This window comes from Hyperolius riggenbachi, chromosome 8 (genome assembly GCF_040937935.1).
Source record: "Hyperolius riggenbachi isolate aHypRig1 chromosome 8, aHypRig1.pri, whole genome shotgun sequence".
NCBI lineage: Eukaryota > Metazoa > Chordata > Amphibia > Anura > Hyperoliidae > Hyperolius > Hyperolius riggenbachi.
The window spans coordinates 292,775,256-292,793,089 of record NC_090653.1 but is presented as its reverse complement, the minus strand read 5'-3'; the positions used below and the strand labels follow the sequence as shown (position 1 = coordinate 292,793,089).

General features: G+C 47.2%; 1 protein-coding gene across 1 annotated transcript in view; it reads right to left on the bottom strand.

Annotated features, from left to right (window-relative positions):
* The window catches only part of PPP1R26 (protein phosphatase 1 regulatory subunit 26), a 79,551-nt gene that overhangs the window by 52,582 nt on the left and 9,135 nt on the right, over positions 1-17,834 (bottom strand). Inside the window, exon 2 of the mRNA XM_068249148.1 lies at positions 12,983-16,481. Within this exon, the coding sequence (XP_068105249.1) occupies positions 12,983-16,428 (3,446 nt within the window). The 5' untranslated portion in view covers positions 16,429-16,481. The remainder of the gene's footprint in view (positions 1-12,982; positions 16,482-17,834) is intronic.

The following is a 17,834-nucleotide window of genomic DNA, read 5'->3' as shown; positions in this document are numbered from 1 at the left end:
AGAGAGCAAAAGCCTGGGGGAGAGAGGGGTCCCCAGTAATATTTTTGAAATGAAAGAAGAACCTTATTCAGGGAATGTTTTGCATTCCGATGTTAAAAATGACCTTCGCACGGCCTGTACAATTCACGGCAGGCAGCTGGCGAGTCTAAAACCGGCAAGAGTCAGGTCTCTTTACAACCAATCTAAAAGCATTCAATTGTTGCAAGTGGTTTCCTGACTCAGGTCTTCCCCTTTTCTCCTGCAATTTGTTTTGCTGCATTTTCCAGAATTTAGGACCTCTCTCAAGCCTTTTTGTTTTTCTTTTTAAATGTCCTGACTTCCTCCCCACTTGTACAAGTATTGCAAAATAAATTCTATTACACCCTAAAATTCAAGACTTCAGGAATTCTGAACCTACCCAAACACCCCACATCATTAGCCACGCCCCCTCCTATGCCTTGAGAGCAGCATCTTGGCTATACCTCCCCTAGATCCCATAGGGTGCTGCATGCAGCAGTTGCCCACACTGGGCCCAAATCCAGATAATTCCCTGTGGCAGACAACAGCCGACATACAGAGCCACACTTTCCTGTGGGTCCATTCATACGTGTCCATAGAGTGGCAGGGAAGAGGTGCTATCCCTCTCTGTGGGCTCCCCTAGGATATACTCTGTACAATATATTCAGGGGAGTTTCGCTCCTGTAGCGTTGACAACTACACCTCCAGAAGCCACCACAATTCTGCATGTGGGCGGGCTTTCTCCACATCGGTTTCCAAGTAGCAGCACATGTATAAGGTACACCTCCAGTGTTCTCCCCAGAATTTTTTTCCCCACTAGGTGGCATGAAAAAGTAGCTGAGTGGGGTGAGATGAGAGAATACAGGGACGGTGCTTCTCTGCACAACTCTACTTACAGCATAGGAGGAGGTGAGCTGATAACAGCCGGGTGCTCACCTAAACTAGCCGGGTGGAGCACCTGGCTAATAATAAGCCCGGTGAGAACACTGCCCTCCTGTAAGTGATCTGTGCCTAAACAGATTTATTTTTTCTTCAAGTTAGATACTTCTCTCAGAGCATACAGGCCCAAAATCCAGCCCAGGGGCCAAATGCGGACCGTGCAGACATTTATGGTGGCCTTCAAACCTCTGTACAGTTAATTCCATGCAGGTCGCAGGCCGTAACTGCAGGGGCCAACTGCAGTAACAGACACCGATTAGCAGCCGCCATTGTGCCAGCAGCAGTAACAGCCACTGATTAGCAGCTGCCACTGTGCCAGCAGCAGTAACAGCCACTGATTAGCAGCTGCCACTGTGCCAGCAGCAGTAACAGCCACTGATTAGCAGCTGCCACTACACCAGCAACAGTAACAGACACCGATTAGCAGCCGCCATTGTGCCAGCAGCAGTAACAGCCACTGAGTAGCAGCTGCCACTGTGCCAGCAGCAGTAACAGCCACTGATTAGCAGCTGCCACTGTGCCAGCAGCAGTAACAGCCACTGATTAGCAGCTGCCACTGTGCCAGCAGCAGTAACAGCCACTGAGTAGCAGCCGCCACTGTGCCAGCAGCAGTAACAGCCACTGAGTAGCAGCCGCCACTGTGCCAGCAGCAGTAACAGCCACTGAGTAGCAGCCGCCACTGTGCCAGCAGCAGTAACAGCCACTGATTAGCAGCTGCCACTGTGCCAGCAGCAGTAACAGCCACTGAGTAGCAGCTGCCACTGTGCCAGCAGCAGTAACAGCCACTGATTAGCAGCTGCCACTGTGCCAGCAGCAGTAACAGCCACTGATTAGCAGCTGCCACTGTGCCAGCAGCAGTAACAGCCACTGATTAGCAGCTGCCACTGTGCCAGCAGCAGTAACAGCCACTGATTAGCAGCTGCCACTGTGCCAGCAGCAGTAACAGCCACTGATTAGCAGCTGCCACTGTGCCAGCAGCAGTAACAGCCACTGATTAGCAGCTGCCACTGTGCCAGCAGCAGTAACAGCCACTGATTAGCAGCTGCCATTGTGCCAGCAGCAGTAACAGCCACTGAGTAGCAGCTGCCACTGTGCCAGCAGCAGTAACAGCCACTGATTAGCAGCTGCCACTGTGCCAGCAGCAGTAACAGCCACTGATTAGCAGCTGCCACTGTGCCAGCAGCAGTAACAGCCACTGATTAGCAGCTGCCACTGTGCCAGCAGCAGTAACAGCCACTGATTAGCAGCTGCCACTGTGCCAGCAGCAGTAACAGCCACTGAGTAGCAGCTGCCACTGCGCTAACTGCACAAGTGTTATTTCTCATAGAAATATTTCAACAAAATGTCACAGGGCATAACGGACCTAGCGGCAATCAGAAAAAAAATATATGTTATATTTTGCTAGTACAACCCCCTAGAACTGAACAGTGATATAGCCCTTGGCCTAAAACGTTTTGCAACCCCTGCAGTAGAGGGATCCCCTGTCTACCTACACCCCCCTCCTGCACTGGTACCCTCAGAACAATTTTTGGACAAAGTCATAGATAGCTGACAGCCGCACCCCCGTGTACAGAGCCTTTTGTGCAGTTTAATTGACTTCTGTGCACGAGCAGCTCCAGGCTACTGCACAGGCGCAAACTCACTAGCGTCTGTGCAGTGCAGCCATTCGTGTACACAGAGGGCAGCAAGGGTCTTTGCTGGCAGTAGAGTATTCCACAGGGCTGTAGAATTGGAGTCAAGGAGTCGGAGCAATTTTGGGTACCTGGAGTCGGAGTTGGAAATTTCATAAACTGAGGAGTCGGATGATTTTTGTACCGACTCCATAGCCCTGGTATTCCGCCCACTGACGCAAGTATAAAACTTTATTTTGTGTCCCAGGTGTACTTTAAGCTCATTTTTGCAATACTTGTGGGAGTGGTCAGGGTAACAAGGTTTGGCTGAGAGAGGAATTAAAATTCTGGAAGACAACAAAGAAACATAAAAGGTGATGTATGAAATACAGCGCAGTTGCCGAGTATGGCAGGAATTTATCCACACCTGTACTATAAGAAAAGGCTGTGATATTTTCCATGACATTATCCGTAAGGCATGCTAACAGCTGTCAATGCTAAGATTAATACTCCTATTCTGATTGTCTAGTATTATACAGTTCCACCGGGAAACAATTCGTGGCAGAGCAGAAAAAAAATGAAATTATTAATGTGCCAATAGGATTACAGACCTGCACATTTTACTTGGAAATTAATAAAAAGAATTAAACATATAGAAATGTTATGGAATATGTAAATCAGTCCAACTTGTCAATATTTCACATCCAATAGTAGTTCTCAAATCAAATAAAAGAGCAAGTAACAGAATTTTTTTTTTAATAGTGTGGACAGTTTGTTATTGCAGACTGTGTCCCTGCTGAGAATCCCTTCCATGTCATGTTACTGGAACAGGAAGATAGATTAAATGGCAACTAAAGTGAGAGGGATATGGAGGCTGCCATATTTATTTCTTCATAAGCAATACCAGCTGCCTGGCTCTCCTGCTGATCCTGTGTCTCTAATACTATTAGCCATAGCCCCTGAACAAGCATGCAGCAGATCAGGTGTTTCTGACATTGTCAGAGCTGACAAGATTAGCTGCATGCTTGTTTCTGGTGTGATTCAGACACTACTGCAGCCTACTAGATTAGCAGGGTCGCCAGGCAACTGGTATAGCTTAACAGGAAATAAGTATGTCAGCTTCCATACACCTCTCACTTCAGTTGTCCTTTTAAAGAAAGATCCTATCAATTTCTCTGAAAAAGATGTCATTTCCATCCTTGTTGGGAAACGTTTAACGCCCGTACATTTATCCAATTTTTAATCTGCAGATGACTAGCCAATTTTACCCCTTCCATCTAGTATGAGAGCTTACCTACACTATCTGGTCATAGTATTCAAAAATTATGTTGGCACTCCTACTACATGGAGGTGATAAAATTAGCCAGTCATCTGAAGATCAAAATTGGATGTGTGTAGAGAGCCGTAGCCCTCACTTTTACACCCAGTCACCAGAACAGAAACCATTTAACTTCCAACATAAGCAGCCCCCACTCTGTCCCAAACCAGAATACACACTAGGACTAGATTTGGGCCTTCAAAAGGGCTTTCTTATCCATACAAAAAGTTATGGCAACATTCAGACTGACTTGAGGCCTAGAGGGGAGGATATTTTACTTACACTGCCAACTTCCTCTTATAGCAAAACTACAGTTGACTAACGAATTGCAAAAATAAAAGTAACATTCGCCTGATGAGGCAATCGGCTCCACTCAGGAGGCAGAAGTTGGAGCTGGCACATTCAAAGTTTTAAGCAGCTGTGTAAATTCTTCAGGGATTTGACGCCTAAAACGTCCAGCTTCTCGGAGGAGCCAATTACCATGTTAAAGGATGTTTTCATTACACGTCTTCAAAGTTTAAAATCCAAACCCTGCAGCAGGAAGACAGCACTGTGACATTTTTTGCATAGAAGCTAAAAAGGTTTCACCCTGAGGTGACATGTGACACGATGAGATAGACATGTGTATGTACAGTGCCAAGCACACTAATGCCTAGGCTGTGTTCCTTTCTTTCTTTGCCTGAAAGAGTTACACATCAGGTATGCAAGTGACTGTTTCTGATCGGGTCAGACTGGGTCAGTCTATGGCACAACCCTCACTGATAAGTCATTACAGCAATAAAATCATTTCCTGGCAGTAAATGGCCTCTGAGAGCAGGGAAGAAAAAGGGTCAATCATTTATAGATTTGAGCTCTGGCACTTCAATGAAGGTGTTATTGAGCAGAGACAAGAGACAAACAGTAAAATCGTATAAACTAGACTTAAATATAAAATTAAAAAAAAAAAACTGTGGAATATAAAAAAAAAAAAAGTCATTTTTAGGAGGAGGAGGATAAATACAATCAGTTTATTTTCACCTCGGATGTCCTTGAAAAAAGGATCCAAGCGCCATAACAGCAAAGTATATGAAATGAGCCTAACCCCTAAGGAAGCAAGCATTTCATTATGTTCAGGGGGCTGTTCCCTAGCCTCACCCTGTGCTTGTCTATCCATCTGCAGTTTGGCTGCTCCCTAGCCTCACCCTGTGCTTGTCTATCCATCTGCAGTTTGGCTGCTCCCTAGCCTCACCCTGTGCTTGTCTATCCATCTGCAGTTTGGCTGCTCCCTAGCCTCACCCTGTGCTTGTCTATCCATCTGCAGTTTGGCTGCTCCCTAGCCTCACCCTGTGCTTGTCTATCCATCTGCAGTTTGGCTGTTCCCTAGCCTCACCCTGTGCTTGTCTATCCATCTGCAGTTTGGCTGCTCCCTAGCCTCACCCTGTGCTTGTCTATCCATCTGCAGTTTGGCTGCTCCCTAGCCTCACCCTGTGCTTGTCTATCCATCTGCAGTTTGAGGCAGGTGTTGTACCTGGTCAGTGCGCTTGCAGTGTGATGCCCCGCCCATATCGCACAAATAGTCATTCATCTAACTCTGCAGCAGAGTGCGCCCCACAGTCATATGCATAGCCCCGCCCCTCGCAGCGATTTACTCCCTGCTGGACAGTATGCACTACAAGGTCATATGCATAGCCCCGCCCCTCACAATTTACTCCCTGCTGGACAGTGTGCACTACAGGGTCATATGCATAGCCCCGCCCCTTGCTCAATGACCTATTCCCTGCTGAACAGCATGCACCGAGGGTCATATGCATAGCCCCGCCCTTCGCAGTGACATACTTCCTGCTAGACAGAGTGCACTGACAGGGTTATATGCATAGCCCCGCCCCTCGCTCAATGACCTATTCCCTGCTGAACAGCATGCACACACAGGGTCATATGCATAGCCACGGCCCTCGCTCAATGACGTATTCCCTGCTGGACAGAGTGCACTGAGAGTCATATGCATAGCCCTGCCCCTCACTCTATGACATTCCCTGCTGGACAGTGTGCACTACAGGGTCATATGCATAGCCCCGCCCCTCGCTCAATGACCTATTCCCTGCTGAACAGCATGCACCGACAGGGTCATATGCATAGCCCCGCCCCTCACAGTGACATACTCCCTGCTAGACAGAATGCACTGACAGGGTCATGTGCATAGCCCTGCCTCTCGCTCAATGACCTATTCCCTGCTGATCAGCATGCACCGACGGGGTCATATGCATAGGCCCGCCCCTCGCAGTGACATACTCCCTACTAGACAGAAAGTAAGTCACTGGGATTCCCCGTCATATTTGCGTCGCTCAGCACAACGTGTTTAAATGTATGCGTTGCCCATTGAATTACATTACCCCCGCCTCTGCAGAAGTCCGATGATAACGAGCTGACGACTTTGCAGCGGTTCGGCTAGGATTTGGGCACTTGCGACATGACGGAGTAAGTGTACCGGGCCCCATGGACTTTCATTGCTGTTGCATTACCCTGCGTGCAGAAAGGTTAACGCAATAAAGACACCCTAGTGTAAAAGGGACCTGAAGTATCTGCAGCGATTACAAGCGGCCCCCACGACGCATGCTGAGAGATGTAGTCCATCAATGTGACACCATTTACCAACCTACCTTAGGGGGAAGCTTCCTTTTATAGGATTTTGCTGTTCTGGTGCTTGCATACTTTAAATGTGGCACTGACTGTGGCCACAACATGATTGAAGTGTACCAGAGATCTGGCTATCTAAAGATTTGATACTCACCTGGGGCTTCCTCCCGCCACATAAACACGTGTCCCTTGCTGTCCTCCCTACTAGTGCCTCCGTTCAGCCGCGATCAGCTCCAGTAAATGCCTCGGTCGGGTGCGGTCTAGGTCTTCTGCGCATGCGCGGACCTCCCGACTGTCGCAACTGAGCCAGTTACCAGGGCTGAGTGCGGCTGAACGGAGGCACTAGTAGGAAGGACAGCAAGAGGGACGTGTTTATGGGGCGGGAGGAAGCCCCGGGTGAGTATCAAATTTTTAGATCAGATCTCTGGTTTACTTTAAGCTTACAAGAAGCGGTTAATTCAGTTGCATGCTGGGTGGAAATAAACAGTATCATCAGATAAACCTCTCTCCCAGCAACTTCCTGTGTCCTTTAAATTCTAATTGTCAGTGCAGTACAGACTCGTATTAGAGTGCATAGTCAAGCATTTGTATTTAGGGAGCCTGAAACGACACCTAAACAGAGCATTATGGAGCCTGCCATAGTTATTTCCTTTTAAAGGATGCACATTACCTGGCTGTCCTGCTGATCCTCTGCCTCTAACACATTTAGCCACAAACCATGCAGATCAGGTGCTCAGACTATTAGCTGCATGCTTGTTTCAGGTGCGTGATTCAGCCACTACTGCAGCCAAAGAGAGCAGCAGGACTGACAAGCAACTGGTATTGTTTAAAAGGAAACCTCCATATTCCTCTCAGTTAAGGTTCTCTTTAAAAAGGAAACGGGTTCAAACCGTGGTGAAACATGGAGACAAAAATCAGATGTAAAGAAAAAAAATGAAAGCAACAAACTCAAATCTGTTTCACTCAAGCGGTTGAACATTTGCATCAGTTTTCACCTTTCTTGATACAAATAACCCAAACGTATTGACAAAAGCAAATAAGATTCCTGTTTATTTCTCAAAGTAAAGCATCAAGCATAAGCATTTTTTTGGTGGTTTTTCGTTTTTATTTGGATCTGTGGTGGTATTACTAAAAATGTAAAACTCCGCAGGGTTTAAGTTAAAAATCGACTGCATGTCGAAAAAAACTGAAAAGTCAGGAAAATAATAAGTGAGGGGAGTGGGAAGAAAAACCTTGCTGCAACATTAAAAAACAAAACGCATTATCAGAAAGAAGTGCAAAAGTAAATCCTTCAAGTGCCAAAGGGGGCTTCAAAGAAATCTAGTTTCAAAGCAAACTAAAGAAGAAAAAGATGAGGCAAAATCAAAAAACACCACACGGGAATTAAAAAATACCAAAACTGCTATATTTACATGTTACTTCATTTACAATAATCTTATTTTTGTGGAATGTTTATGGTCAGACTGGATCTCTATAGACAGGGGTGGAACAATGCATAAATAGACAAGTAGATGCAACTGTGCATTTCAAAGACATTGCGGCAAAATGACTATGGGACAAGCCAGCAATCCTGAGAAAGATGAGTTTCTAGAGAATGCGATACCTTCAAGAGGAGTTGCTGGTTCCTAGACAATGGATTCAGCCACCAATTTCCTAGTCAATGGGATCCATTGCCATGAGGAGGCACTGGTTCCCAGAGACCGGATCAGTCCTCAAGAGGAGCCACTGGTTCCCAGAGAACAGGATCCGCCATCAAGAGGAGCCACTGGTTCCCAGAGACCGGGATCAGTCCTCAAGAGGAGCCACTGGTTCCCAGAGACCGGGATCAGTCCTCAAGAGGAGCCACTGGTTCCCAGAGACCGGGATCAGTCCTCAAGAGGAGCCACTGGTTCCCAGAGACCGGGATCAGTCCTCAAGAGGAGCCACTGGTTCCCAGAGACCGGAATCAGTCCTCAAGAGGAGCCACTAATTCCCAGAGAACGGGATCCGCCATCAAGAGGAGCCACTGGTTCCCAGAGACCGGGATCAGTCCTCAAGAGGAGCCACTGGTTCCCAGAGACCGGGATCAGTCCTCAAGAGGAGCCACTGGTTCCCAGAGACCGGGATCAGTCCTCAAGAGGAGCCACTGGTTCCCAGAGACCGGGATCAGTCCTCAAGAGGAGCCACTGGTTCCCAGAGACCGGGATCAGTCCTCAAGAGGAGCCACTGGTTCCCAGAGACCGGGATCAGTCCTCAAGAGGAGCCACTGGTTCCCAGAGACCGGGATCAGTCCTCAAGAGGAGCCACTGGTTCCCAGAGACCGGGATCAGTCCTCAAGAGGAGCCACTGGTTCCCAGAGACCGGGATTAGTCCTCAAGAGGAGCCACTGGTTCCCAGAGAACAGGATCCGCCATCAAGAGGAGCCACTGGTTCCCAGAGACCAGGATCAGTCCTCAAGAGGAGCCACTGGTTCCCAGAGACCGGGATCAGTCCTCAAGAGAAGCCACTGGTTCCCAGAGACCGGGATCAGTCCTCAAGAGGAGCCACTGGTTCCCAGAGAACAGGATCCGCCATCAAGAGGAGCCACTGGTTCCCAGAGACCGGGATCAGTCCTCAAGAGGAGCCACTGGTTCCCAGAGACCGGGATCAGTCCTCAAGAGGAGCCACTGGTTCCCAGAGACCGGGATCAGTCCTCAAGAGGAGCCACTGGTTCCCAGAGACCGGGATCAGTCCTCAAGAGGAGCCACTGGTTCCCAGAGACCGGGATCAGTCCTCAAGAGGAGCCACTGGTTCCCAGAGACCGGGATCAGTCCTCAAGAGGAGCCACTGGTTCCCAGAGACCAGGATCAGTCCTCAAGAGGAGCCACTGGTTCCCAGAGACCGGGATCAGTCCTCAAGAGAAGCCACTGGTTCCCAGAGACCGGGATCAGTCCTCAAGAGGAGCCACTGGTTCCCAGAGACCGGGATCAGTCTTCAAGAGGAGCCACTGGTTCCCAGAGACCGGGATCAGTCCTCAAGAGGAGCCACTGGTTCCCAGAGACCGGGATTAGTCCTCAAGAGGAGCCACTGGTTCCCAGAGAACAGGATCCGCCATCAAGAGGAGCCACTGGTTCCCAGAGACCAGGATCAGTCCTCAAGAGGAGCCACTGGTTCCCAGAGACCGGGATCAGTCCTCAAGAGAAGCCACTGGTTCCCAGAGACCGGGATCAGTCCTCAAGAGGAGCCACTGGTTCCCAGAGAACAGGATCCGCCATCAAGAGGAGCCACTGGTTCCCAGAGACCGGGATCAGTCCTCAAGAGGAGCCACTGGTTCCCAGAGACCGGGATCAGTCCTCAAGAGGAGCCACTGGTTCCCAGAGACCGGGATCAGTCCTCAAGAGGAGCCACTGGTTCCCAGAGACCGGGATCAGTCCTCAAGAGGAGCCACTGGTTCCCAGAGACCGGGATCAGTCCTCAAGAGGAGCCACTGGTTCCCAGAGACCGGGATCAGTCCTCAAGAGGAGCCACTGGTTCCCAGAGACCGGGATCAGTCCTCAAGAGGAGCCACTGGTTCCCAGAGACCGGGATCAGTCCTCAAGAGGAGCCACTGGTTCCCAGAGACCGGGATCAGTCCTCAAGAGGAGCCACTGGTTCCCAGAGAACGGGATCCATCGTCAAGAGGAGCCACTGGTTCCCAGAGAACAGGACCTGCCATCAAGAGGAGCCACTGGTTCCATGAGACCAGGATCAGTCCTCAAGAGGAGCCACTGGTTCCCAGAGGAGAGTATCAATTATAAAATCATAATAAAAGGGGTCCAAGTGTGGACATACCTCTCAGAATGAGTTGCATGGGGCTATAAGCCAATAAAGCCTGTGTAGCACCACAGTAAACCTGTGGACACGAACCTCTGAAATCCCTACATTTAGTGCTGAATATGTCTTATTGGTAAATAGTTCCTTTGTAACTCATTCCTTTTAGAATTTTAAATAGCTTTTAGGGGCAACTCTTTTACATGATAGCCGGCATAGTGTAAACCCAGCACTCTGTACAACAATTTGCACACTGCACCTTTCTGCCAGAGCGGAATGCCCACCTGTTCTGGAAACCATAGCCTAGGATCAGCATGAAGGCCAATAAAAGTGTTTTGGTAGCACAAAGGCATCTGTCACTAGTTTACTGTGATAAACCTAGTGACAGGTGTACCACTTGAAGATGCCGAAACATGATTTAGACAGTAGTGGGCAATGCATTCATGTTGCCGAGTCCAACTGGCCAATCCCAGACCAGCCTTCGTTACTACCATGCATACCAAAAAAAAAAAAAAAAAAAAAAAAAGCTTTTAATGCTACAGCTGCTCAACTTTACGATTTTTTTTTTTTTTTTAAACAAAAAGTTCCAGTGGCATAAGTTCCACTCCTGTTACGTTTTGTATTCTGCCATTTTATGAAACAGAAAGTATAATATATGTAAACTTTTCCTTCATTAACATGCGAGTCAGAAAAGGGGGTTCACATGATTACCTGTGACATGGATGTGTGCAGGACAACTTAACCATACAAATTGCAGATTGCTCAGAAAAAAAAATAGCAATGTGTAATGGTGCAAATTTTTAATGCAGCTGATTTGGAGACTAGGTTACTCATGCGCTATGGGAAGAAAAAAAAAAAGCGCTCTTGTTTTTATATGCCAAAGGTTAGCAAACTGTGACCCTATAGGTGCTGAGAACACAACAGCTTAGGTGATAGGCTCTGTGGAGCTGCCCCCCTCCCTATACTCAGCACAAATAAAACATTCCATCATTATTGGTTAATGCTGCATGTGTGCTGCAAATATTAAGATTTGCGCTGCGCTTTCATTTTGAGGAGAATAGCTCTTACTTCCAAAACAATACCATCACCCAGCCCCCATACAACCTACAGACGAAAACCACATTTCTATCTTTTATACTTTTGGAGATGTTCATGTTTTTGTAAAGGTCAAAAGTTCACTCAGCCCCCCCCCCCCCAACATTGCAACGGCTGAGTGAACTTTTGACCTTTACAAAAACATGAATATCTCTAAAACTGTAAAAGATAGAAACGTGATTTCTGCAGCACGAATGAGCACAAGGACAGCACTACCCACCGTTGTTGTATGGGGGCTGGGTGATGGGGTTGTTTTGGCGATAAGTGCCATTTCCTTCATAATGAGAGCAGCACAAATCTTAATTTTTGCATCACAAATGGGCACAAAAACGTAGCACTAAACTAAGCATGATGGAATATTTGTGCTGATTGTAGAGGGGCGCTTCACAGAACTATAAAAATGTCATCATGTTTGGTTAGTGCCGCAAAAATAAAGATTTGTGCTGCGATAATAGCCGTTTTGTTTTTCTTCTAGGTGATGATGTCACACAGCCTCTCTACAATGACACATAAACATGAAGCCTCTATGTTTGGGTAGTAAGTAAAAAAAAAAAAAAAAAAAAAAAAAAAAAAAATTCCATCTTTTCGCTTCTCAGATATTTAAAGGGGCACTATGGCGAAAAATTCTAACATTTGAATTGTGTGTCAACATATACAAATAAGAAGTACATTTTTTCCAGAGTAAAATGAGCCATAACTTACTTTTCTCCTATGTTGCTGTCACTTACAGTAGGTAGTAGAAATCTGACAGAACTGACAGGTTTTAGATTAGTCCATCTCTTTATGGGGGATTCTTAGGGATTTATTTATTTTCAAAATCAAAAGCACTTAGTGAATCATAGTTGCTCTATCCAACTGCCAAAAAACTGTGCAGCGCAGGGAAGCTGGCCAGCATCATGGTTTAAATCCTATTTAGGGAATACCTTTATAAAGAATAAAAGCCTTGCTGAGAATCCCCTATGAAGAGATGGACTAGTCCAAAACTTGTCACTTCTGTCAGATTTCTACTACTTACTGTAATCGACAGAAACACGGGAGAAAAGTAATTTATGGCTCATTTTACTCTGGAAAAACCGCACTTCTTATTTGTCTATGTTTGCACATATTTTACATTTTACAATTTTTCGCCATAGTGCCCCTTTAAGTTTTTATAACATTCTAAAATTCACTCTGTACCTCTGCATATGACCTTTATAAAAACAAATATTTAAAAAACAAAAAAGATGATTGATTTTTTTTCCGAGCTCAGAGCACTACCCAACCATACCAAGTGCATGTTCGTGCATTATTGTATTGGGAGCTGAGAGACAACCGTGCCTGGGAAAAAAATAATGGCTGTCTTCAAAACAAAAGCAGCACAAACCTTTATTGTAGCAGTACAAATGGACACAAACGTAGCACTAACCAAACGTGATGGAATTTATCTTTGTCCCGACTGTAGGGAGGGGAAAGGGGGGCAGCTTCACAGAGCTTAGAGGATAACATAAAGCTAGGCTGTGCAGTAGTTCCCAAGCACTACAGGGGCAGCAGGTTGACCAACCCTATGCCCCAATTTACAACACTAATGCTGTGGCATGACCTGCTTTAGCGTTCAGACTATTTACAGTGGTCCTATACAACTGTAAATGACTATAGTACTTACACATTCTGATTGTTAGCTGAACTTCCGCTGCTGGTCCTACTGACATCACAGCCTGCCCCTACTACATCTGTCAATTTTCCTGTAAGATTACAAGACCTGTTGGCTATTTCTGCTCCTGGCTGGCTCTCTCGTGCTTTGGTATTGAGAGGCTGAGCCTCTCCTGCCATGCTTGGGATATTCATCACAATCTCACTGGCTCTGTTCTGCTGAAAAGAAAAGGGCGTGGCACACACCGGCGTATGAGCGGCTACCTGACCCTGACAGTACTGGATGCTCATTAAATTAAGTCCAGCGTCGTAGGTGGCTGCATTAATGGGCAGACACAATGCAGTGGGGGTGTCCTTGACCACTTTAGTGGTTACGACATACAAAGCGGGGCGAACCACGGGAGCGTTGAGGGAAAAGGTAGGGGCTTGGACGATCTTGGGCTGTTCCAAAATCAGTGTCTTTTTCTGGACAGGGTGACATGCCCCCAAATTAGTGATATTTCCTGTGGGACTGTAGAGTTCCGTGGCGACCTGCGTAGTACTCGCTTTTCCCACATTTAAAAGAAGCTGTTGGTCTGTTCCTGAAATGTATTTAAGACCGGCAACAAAGTTTCCAGAAACAGGGGCGCTGCCTTGCGACCCATTCATGCCAGTTTTTACAATAAGCCGTTCCGGGGCGGCTTGGAGAACCTTCTTGGTAGGCCTCACCATTCTGTTTTGGTCTACAAAACATTCTCGCTTCACAATGACGCTGTGTACGGAGGTAGCCATCTTGGGCACCTCCACAGGAGGTCGCTGTATCAGTCTGACTTGGGGCTTGAGTTCTTTATATTCCTGCACTCGCTGTATCACTGCTGGCTGAGGAATGGGTGCATTTGAACGGTCTTTTTCCATGACTTTTTGAAGAATGGTCTCAGTCTCAGAACTTGACAAGACCCTTGGTTCCTGTCTCACTGGCGGAGGAGGGTTACTCACACTGGCTGGTGACTCAGTCTGTGTAACAACGTTTGAGGAGGAGGTCACGGCGGGAGGTGGCTTCTGTGCTGCAGATAACTCTGCGGACTCCCGTGCACGTTCTGCCAAAAACTTCCTAATCTCTTGCTCGATGCTGTCGTCACTATCCACAGAGCTGCTGTCATGATCAGGCAAGGCACTATTCAATTTCAAAGATGTGTCAGATACACTAGCTGCTTTGCACTCAGGTTTGTTTGCAGACGAGTCCGAAGTCACCCCCAAGATCTTTGTATGCTCTCTAATCTTCACGTTAGTCTTTTGGTTCTTCAAAGAGATTTCTTGAGGGTCGGAGTTTACCAAGCAGCTTTTGACAACAGCAGGTTTGGGCAGGCAGTCCTTAAAATCAATGCCAGTCCCAAGTGATTCTAAAGTTCTGGTAGTAGTCTCCCCAAACCTGACCTTTTTCTTACACGGTGGCCTCCCTTCCTTCGGCCTCTTTTTGCATTTTTGCTTGGACCGTAGCAGGTCTTTTATAGCTGAGTCTAAATCCTCATCACTGTCCAAAGAGCTACTCGTATCCCCGCTACAGCGACTCCTCGTTTTTGAGTATAGCTTCCGCTTACCTCCCGTTAACGTGGGGAGCGAAGCCAGGCTCTTTGCCGCAACTTGAAACAAGTGGCTGTCATCTGCTGCCCTGCACCAGGGCTTAAGCCGTTCAGCGGTGGTAACTTCTGGACTTTTGCTCTTTGATTCGTTTGGAAAAGTAACTGCATTTTCTGTTCCGATACTGACAACCAAATGTTTCTTTTCAGAGTCTGCCCCTTTCCCTTCAGAGTCTTTTTGAGCAGGTTTACCCTCTGTGGGCTTTCCCTTCGGAGAGAAAGCCAATGACTTGTTACAGAAAAGTGATTGTTGCTTAGGAGGATCAAGTCTTTGGGGATTGGGTGGTGATTGTTTGGAAGGAGCTGTACTTAGAGTCTCTGCTTCGGCTTTACGAGCTAGGAATGTTCTTATCTCTTGCTCTATGCTGTCATCGCTGTCTACAGAGCTGTCACTCGCGCACGGAGATGCAGGCTGAACAGCCGGTTTCTCTTGTGAAATGGTGTATGTAGTTTCTGGCTGGGAGGGCAAAATTGCTTTAGAAATGTCAAGAATCGCTTCGGCACACATCAGCTCGGCTGCCGTTTCGGCTCTGCGTGTGGCCTGTACTGCGTATTCACATTTCGTGCTGCTGTCATCTTCGCAATAAGATGTTCTTTTAGAAGTGAAGGGAAGACAGTTTGAAGAGTCCTGCGGTGCTTCAGGCCTGCTGCTAAGCGGTTTTCTTTTTTTATGGTCTGTGTTCTTATGGGAATCTGTAGAAGAGTTTTTATCTTGGCAGTGAGGGGCATCAGCGATTGTTGCCGCTGTGATTTTTGCTTCTTTCTCCGGAGAGAGCTTGCAGGCCGCGTTAAGTCCTCCTTCCAGCCGGTTCTTTTCAAGCTGGTAGAGTTGAATGGCTTCTTCAATGCCATCATCGCTACTTGAGTCTGACAGCTCCTCGCACTGCCTAGAGACCGATTCCTCCTTCTGCTCGTTTGGCTTGACGAAACTAGACAGAGGTTTGGGGTAGGAATCGTTTTTGAAAATTAAAGACTTCTTGGAACTTTTATGCAGTTGGTTAAGGCTTTCGGAAGGAGTCTTGTCAGGCAGTCCCTTGCTCCCCTGCTTGGGGCTTGGTTTCTCAGATGCCTTGACCGGTTTTTGCTTTGGTTTGACAGTTGCGGAGCTCTGGGCAGTGTTCGTGGCAGTGCTAGCTTCACTTGCGCTGTTCAACTTCTTCTGGTTTAGGAACTGCTCAATCTCATCTCGGATACTTTGCTCGAAAGAATCATCGCTGCCCACGCTTTCTGGACTGGAACAGCGGGAATCGTCCGGAGCACAGAAAGTGTTGCAGTTGGCTGCAGAAGTGACCATTTGGACAGGAGGCGGCTTGCATGCTGGCACACTATTAGAAGCAGAACTTAACTTCTCCAACTTTTCCCCAGTACTCCCGTTTTTTGCAGCAAGGGCAGCAGAGGAAGCATCTGCGCTGTTTCTGTTTTTCAAATATTCCTGAATAGCTTCTTCGATACCTCTGTCAACAGAATCATCGCTGTCTGAACTGGAGTCAGAAGTGTGGACTTCAGAAGATTCCTCCTTGTTGACTTTCAATGGTACTGGACAGTTTAGAGCGGGCCGTTCCCTTGGGTGACCTATGAACGGTGCGGCATTAGATTTCAGTCCTCGGTCATTGTTTAATTCCCCCTTTCTGTTCTTCTGCATAATACGCACATGTTCAGCACTCACTGAAGGAGAAGACTCAATCTTTCCACTGTCTATAGTACCCAGGTTTGAAGATTTCGATATTTTGGGGCTCTGTTCAGGCTGGGGCAGGGGCACGGTCAGTTTAGGCGGAGCTTTGGGGCCAAACGGCATCCATTGTGTCGGAAAAGGTGCCACAGGAGGAGGGTTCACTAAGTACATTATAGAAGAGGCAGAAGTCTGCAAGCATCAGCGGTTCAGGAAGATTTTGCAACCTAGAAACAAAAAGAAACAAAATTAGTCGGGAAACCCAACAGCAATTACGGTACATTCAAGATCAAAATATCAACATTCATGCAAGTTCAGTACAGCCCGAAACATTCGTCTCTGCCCTCGTAAATCAGAGAAACCCAGAAGGGCCTGTCTATAGCTGAAAGCCCCCCTCAAAAAAAAAAATTAAAGGACAACTGAAGTGAGAGGGATATGGAGGCTGCCATATTTATTTCCTTTTAATCAACACCAGTTGCCTGGCTATCCTGCTGGTCCTCTGCCTCTAATACTTTTAGTCATAGTCCCTGAACAAGCATGCACATAAGAAGTTTCTGACTGAGGTCTGCCTGGATTAGCTGCAGGCTTGTTTAAGGTGTAATCCAAATACAGTAGAATCCTTATATATTGTAAACTCAGAGAGATCAGGAAGAGTAGTTTACTATATCAGAATTGGTCATACATTGTATATTTACACAGACGCATTTGCTGGGACCTGAGGACTGAGTTTACTATAACCAGCAGTGTTCTCCCCAGAATTTTTTTCCAGCCGGGTGGCATGAAAAAGTAGCCGGGTGGCATGAAAAAATAGCCGGGTGGGGCGGGATGAGAGAATGCAGTATCAACACTTCTCTACACAACTCTGCTTACAGCAGCGAAGGAGGAGGGCCAATGACAGCCGGGTGCTCACCAAAACTAGCCGGGTGGACCACCCGGCTAAAAGAGCCTGGGGAGAACACTGACCAGAGATTTACTCTAAGAAGATTTTACTGTACCACTGCAGCCAGAGCTCAGCAGGGCTGTCAGGCAACTGGTATTATTTAAAAAGGAAATCAACATGGCTGCCTACGTAGACCTGTCACTCCAGGTGTCCTCTTGTAGAAGTATAAGAAAGCTCAAGGCTGTCTTTTTTAGCCTAACTTTCATCACTGCTACCCAGCTTGTTAGGACTGCCGAAAAAACGCAATGACATGGGCACCTTAGAGAACCAGAGGCGGGAATTTCATATCTTAAGAGAACACAGAGGTCTGTTCTTTGCATAATTACATGCCCCTGTGTCTCTGTATTGCCGCCTCTAGCCCCCCCCCCCCGGTCTACTGTGCCCCCCGATAAAAGCGTTAGGCTAGCAACAATCTGCTTGTCGCTAGCCTTGTATTTAGCCTGCAGCCTGTCATTCTATATCGCCTCCGTGCCCACCACTGCCCACCTCCGTGTGCTTACTCCAATCGGAAGCTGAGCCGTGACCCAGGAAGTACCTCCAAGGTTCCTAGCCTGCTCTGTGAAATCATTTAAAATGCTGAGTGTATTGTGGAAACTGCAATTATGAGAGAAGATGCAATGTTATAAGAAAAAGCTATACA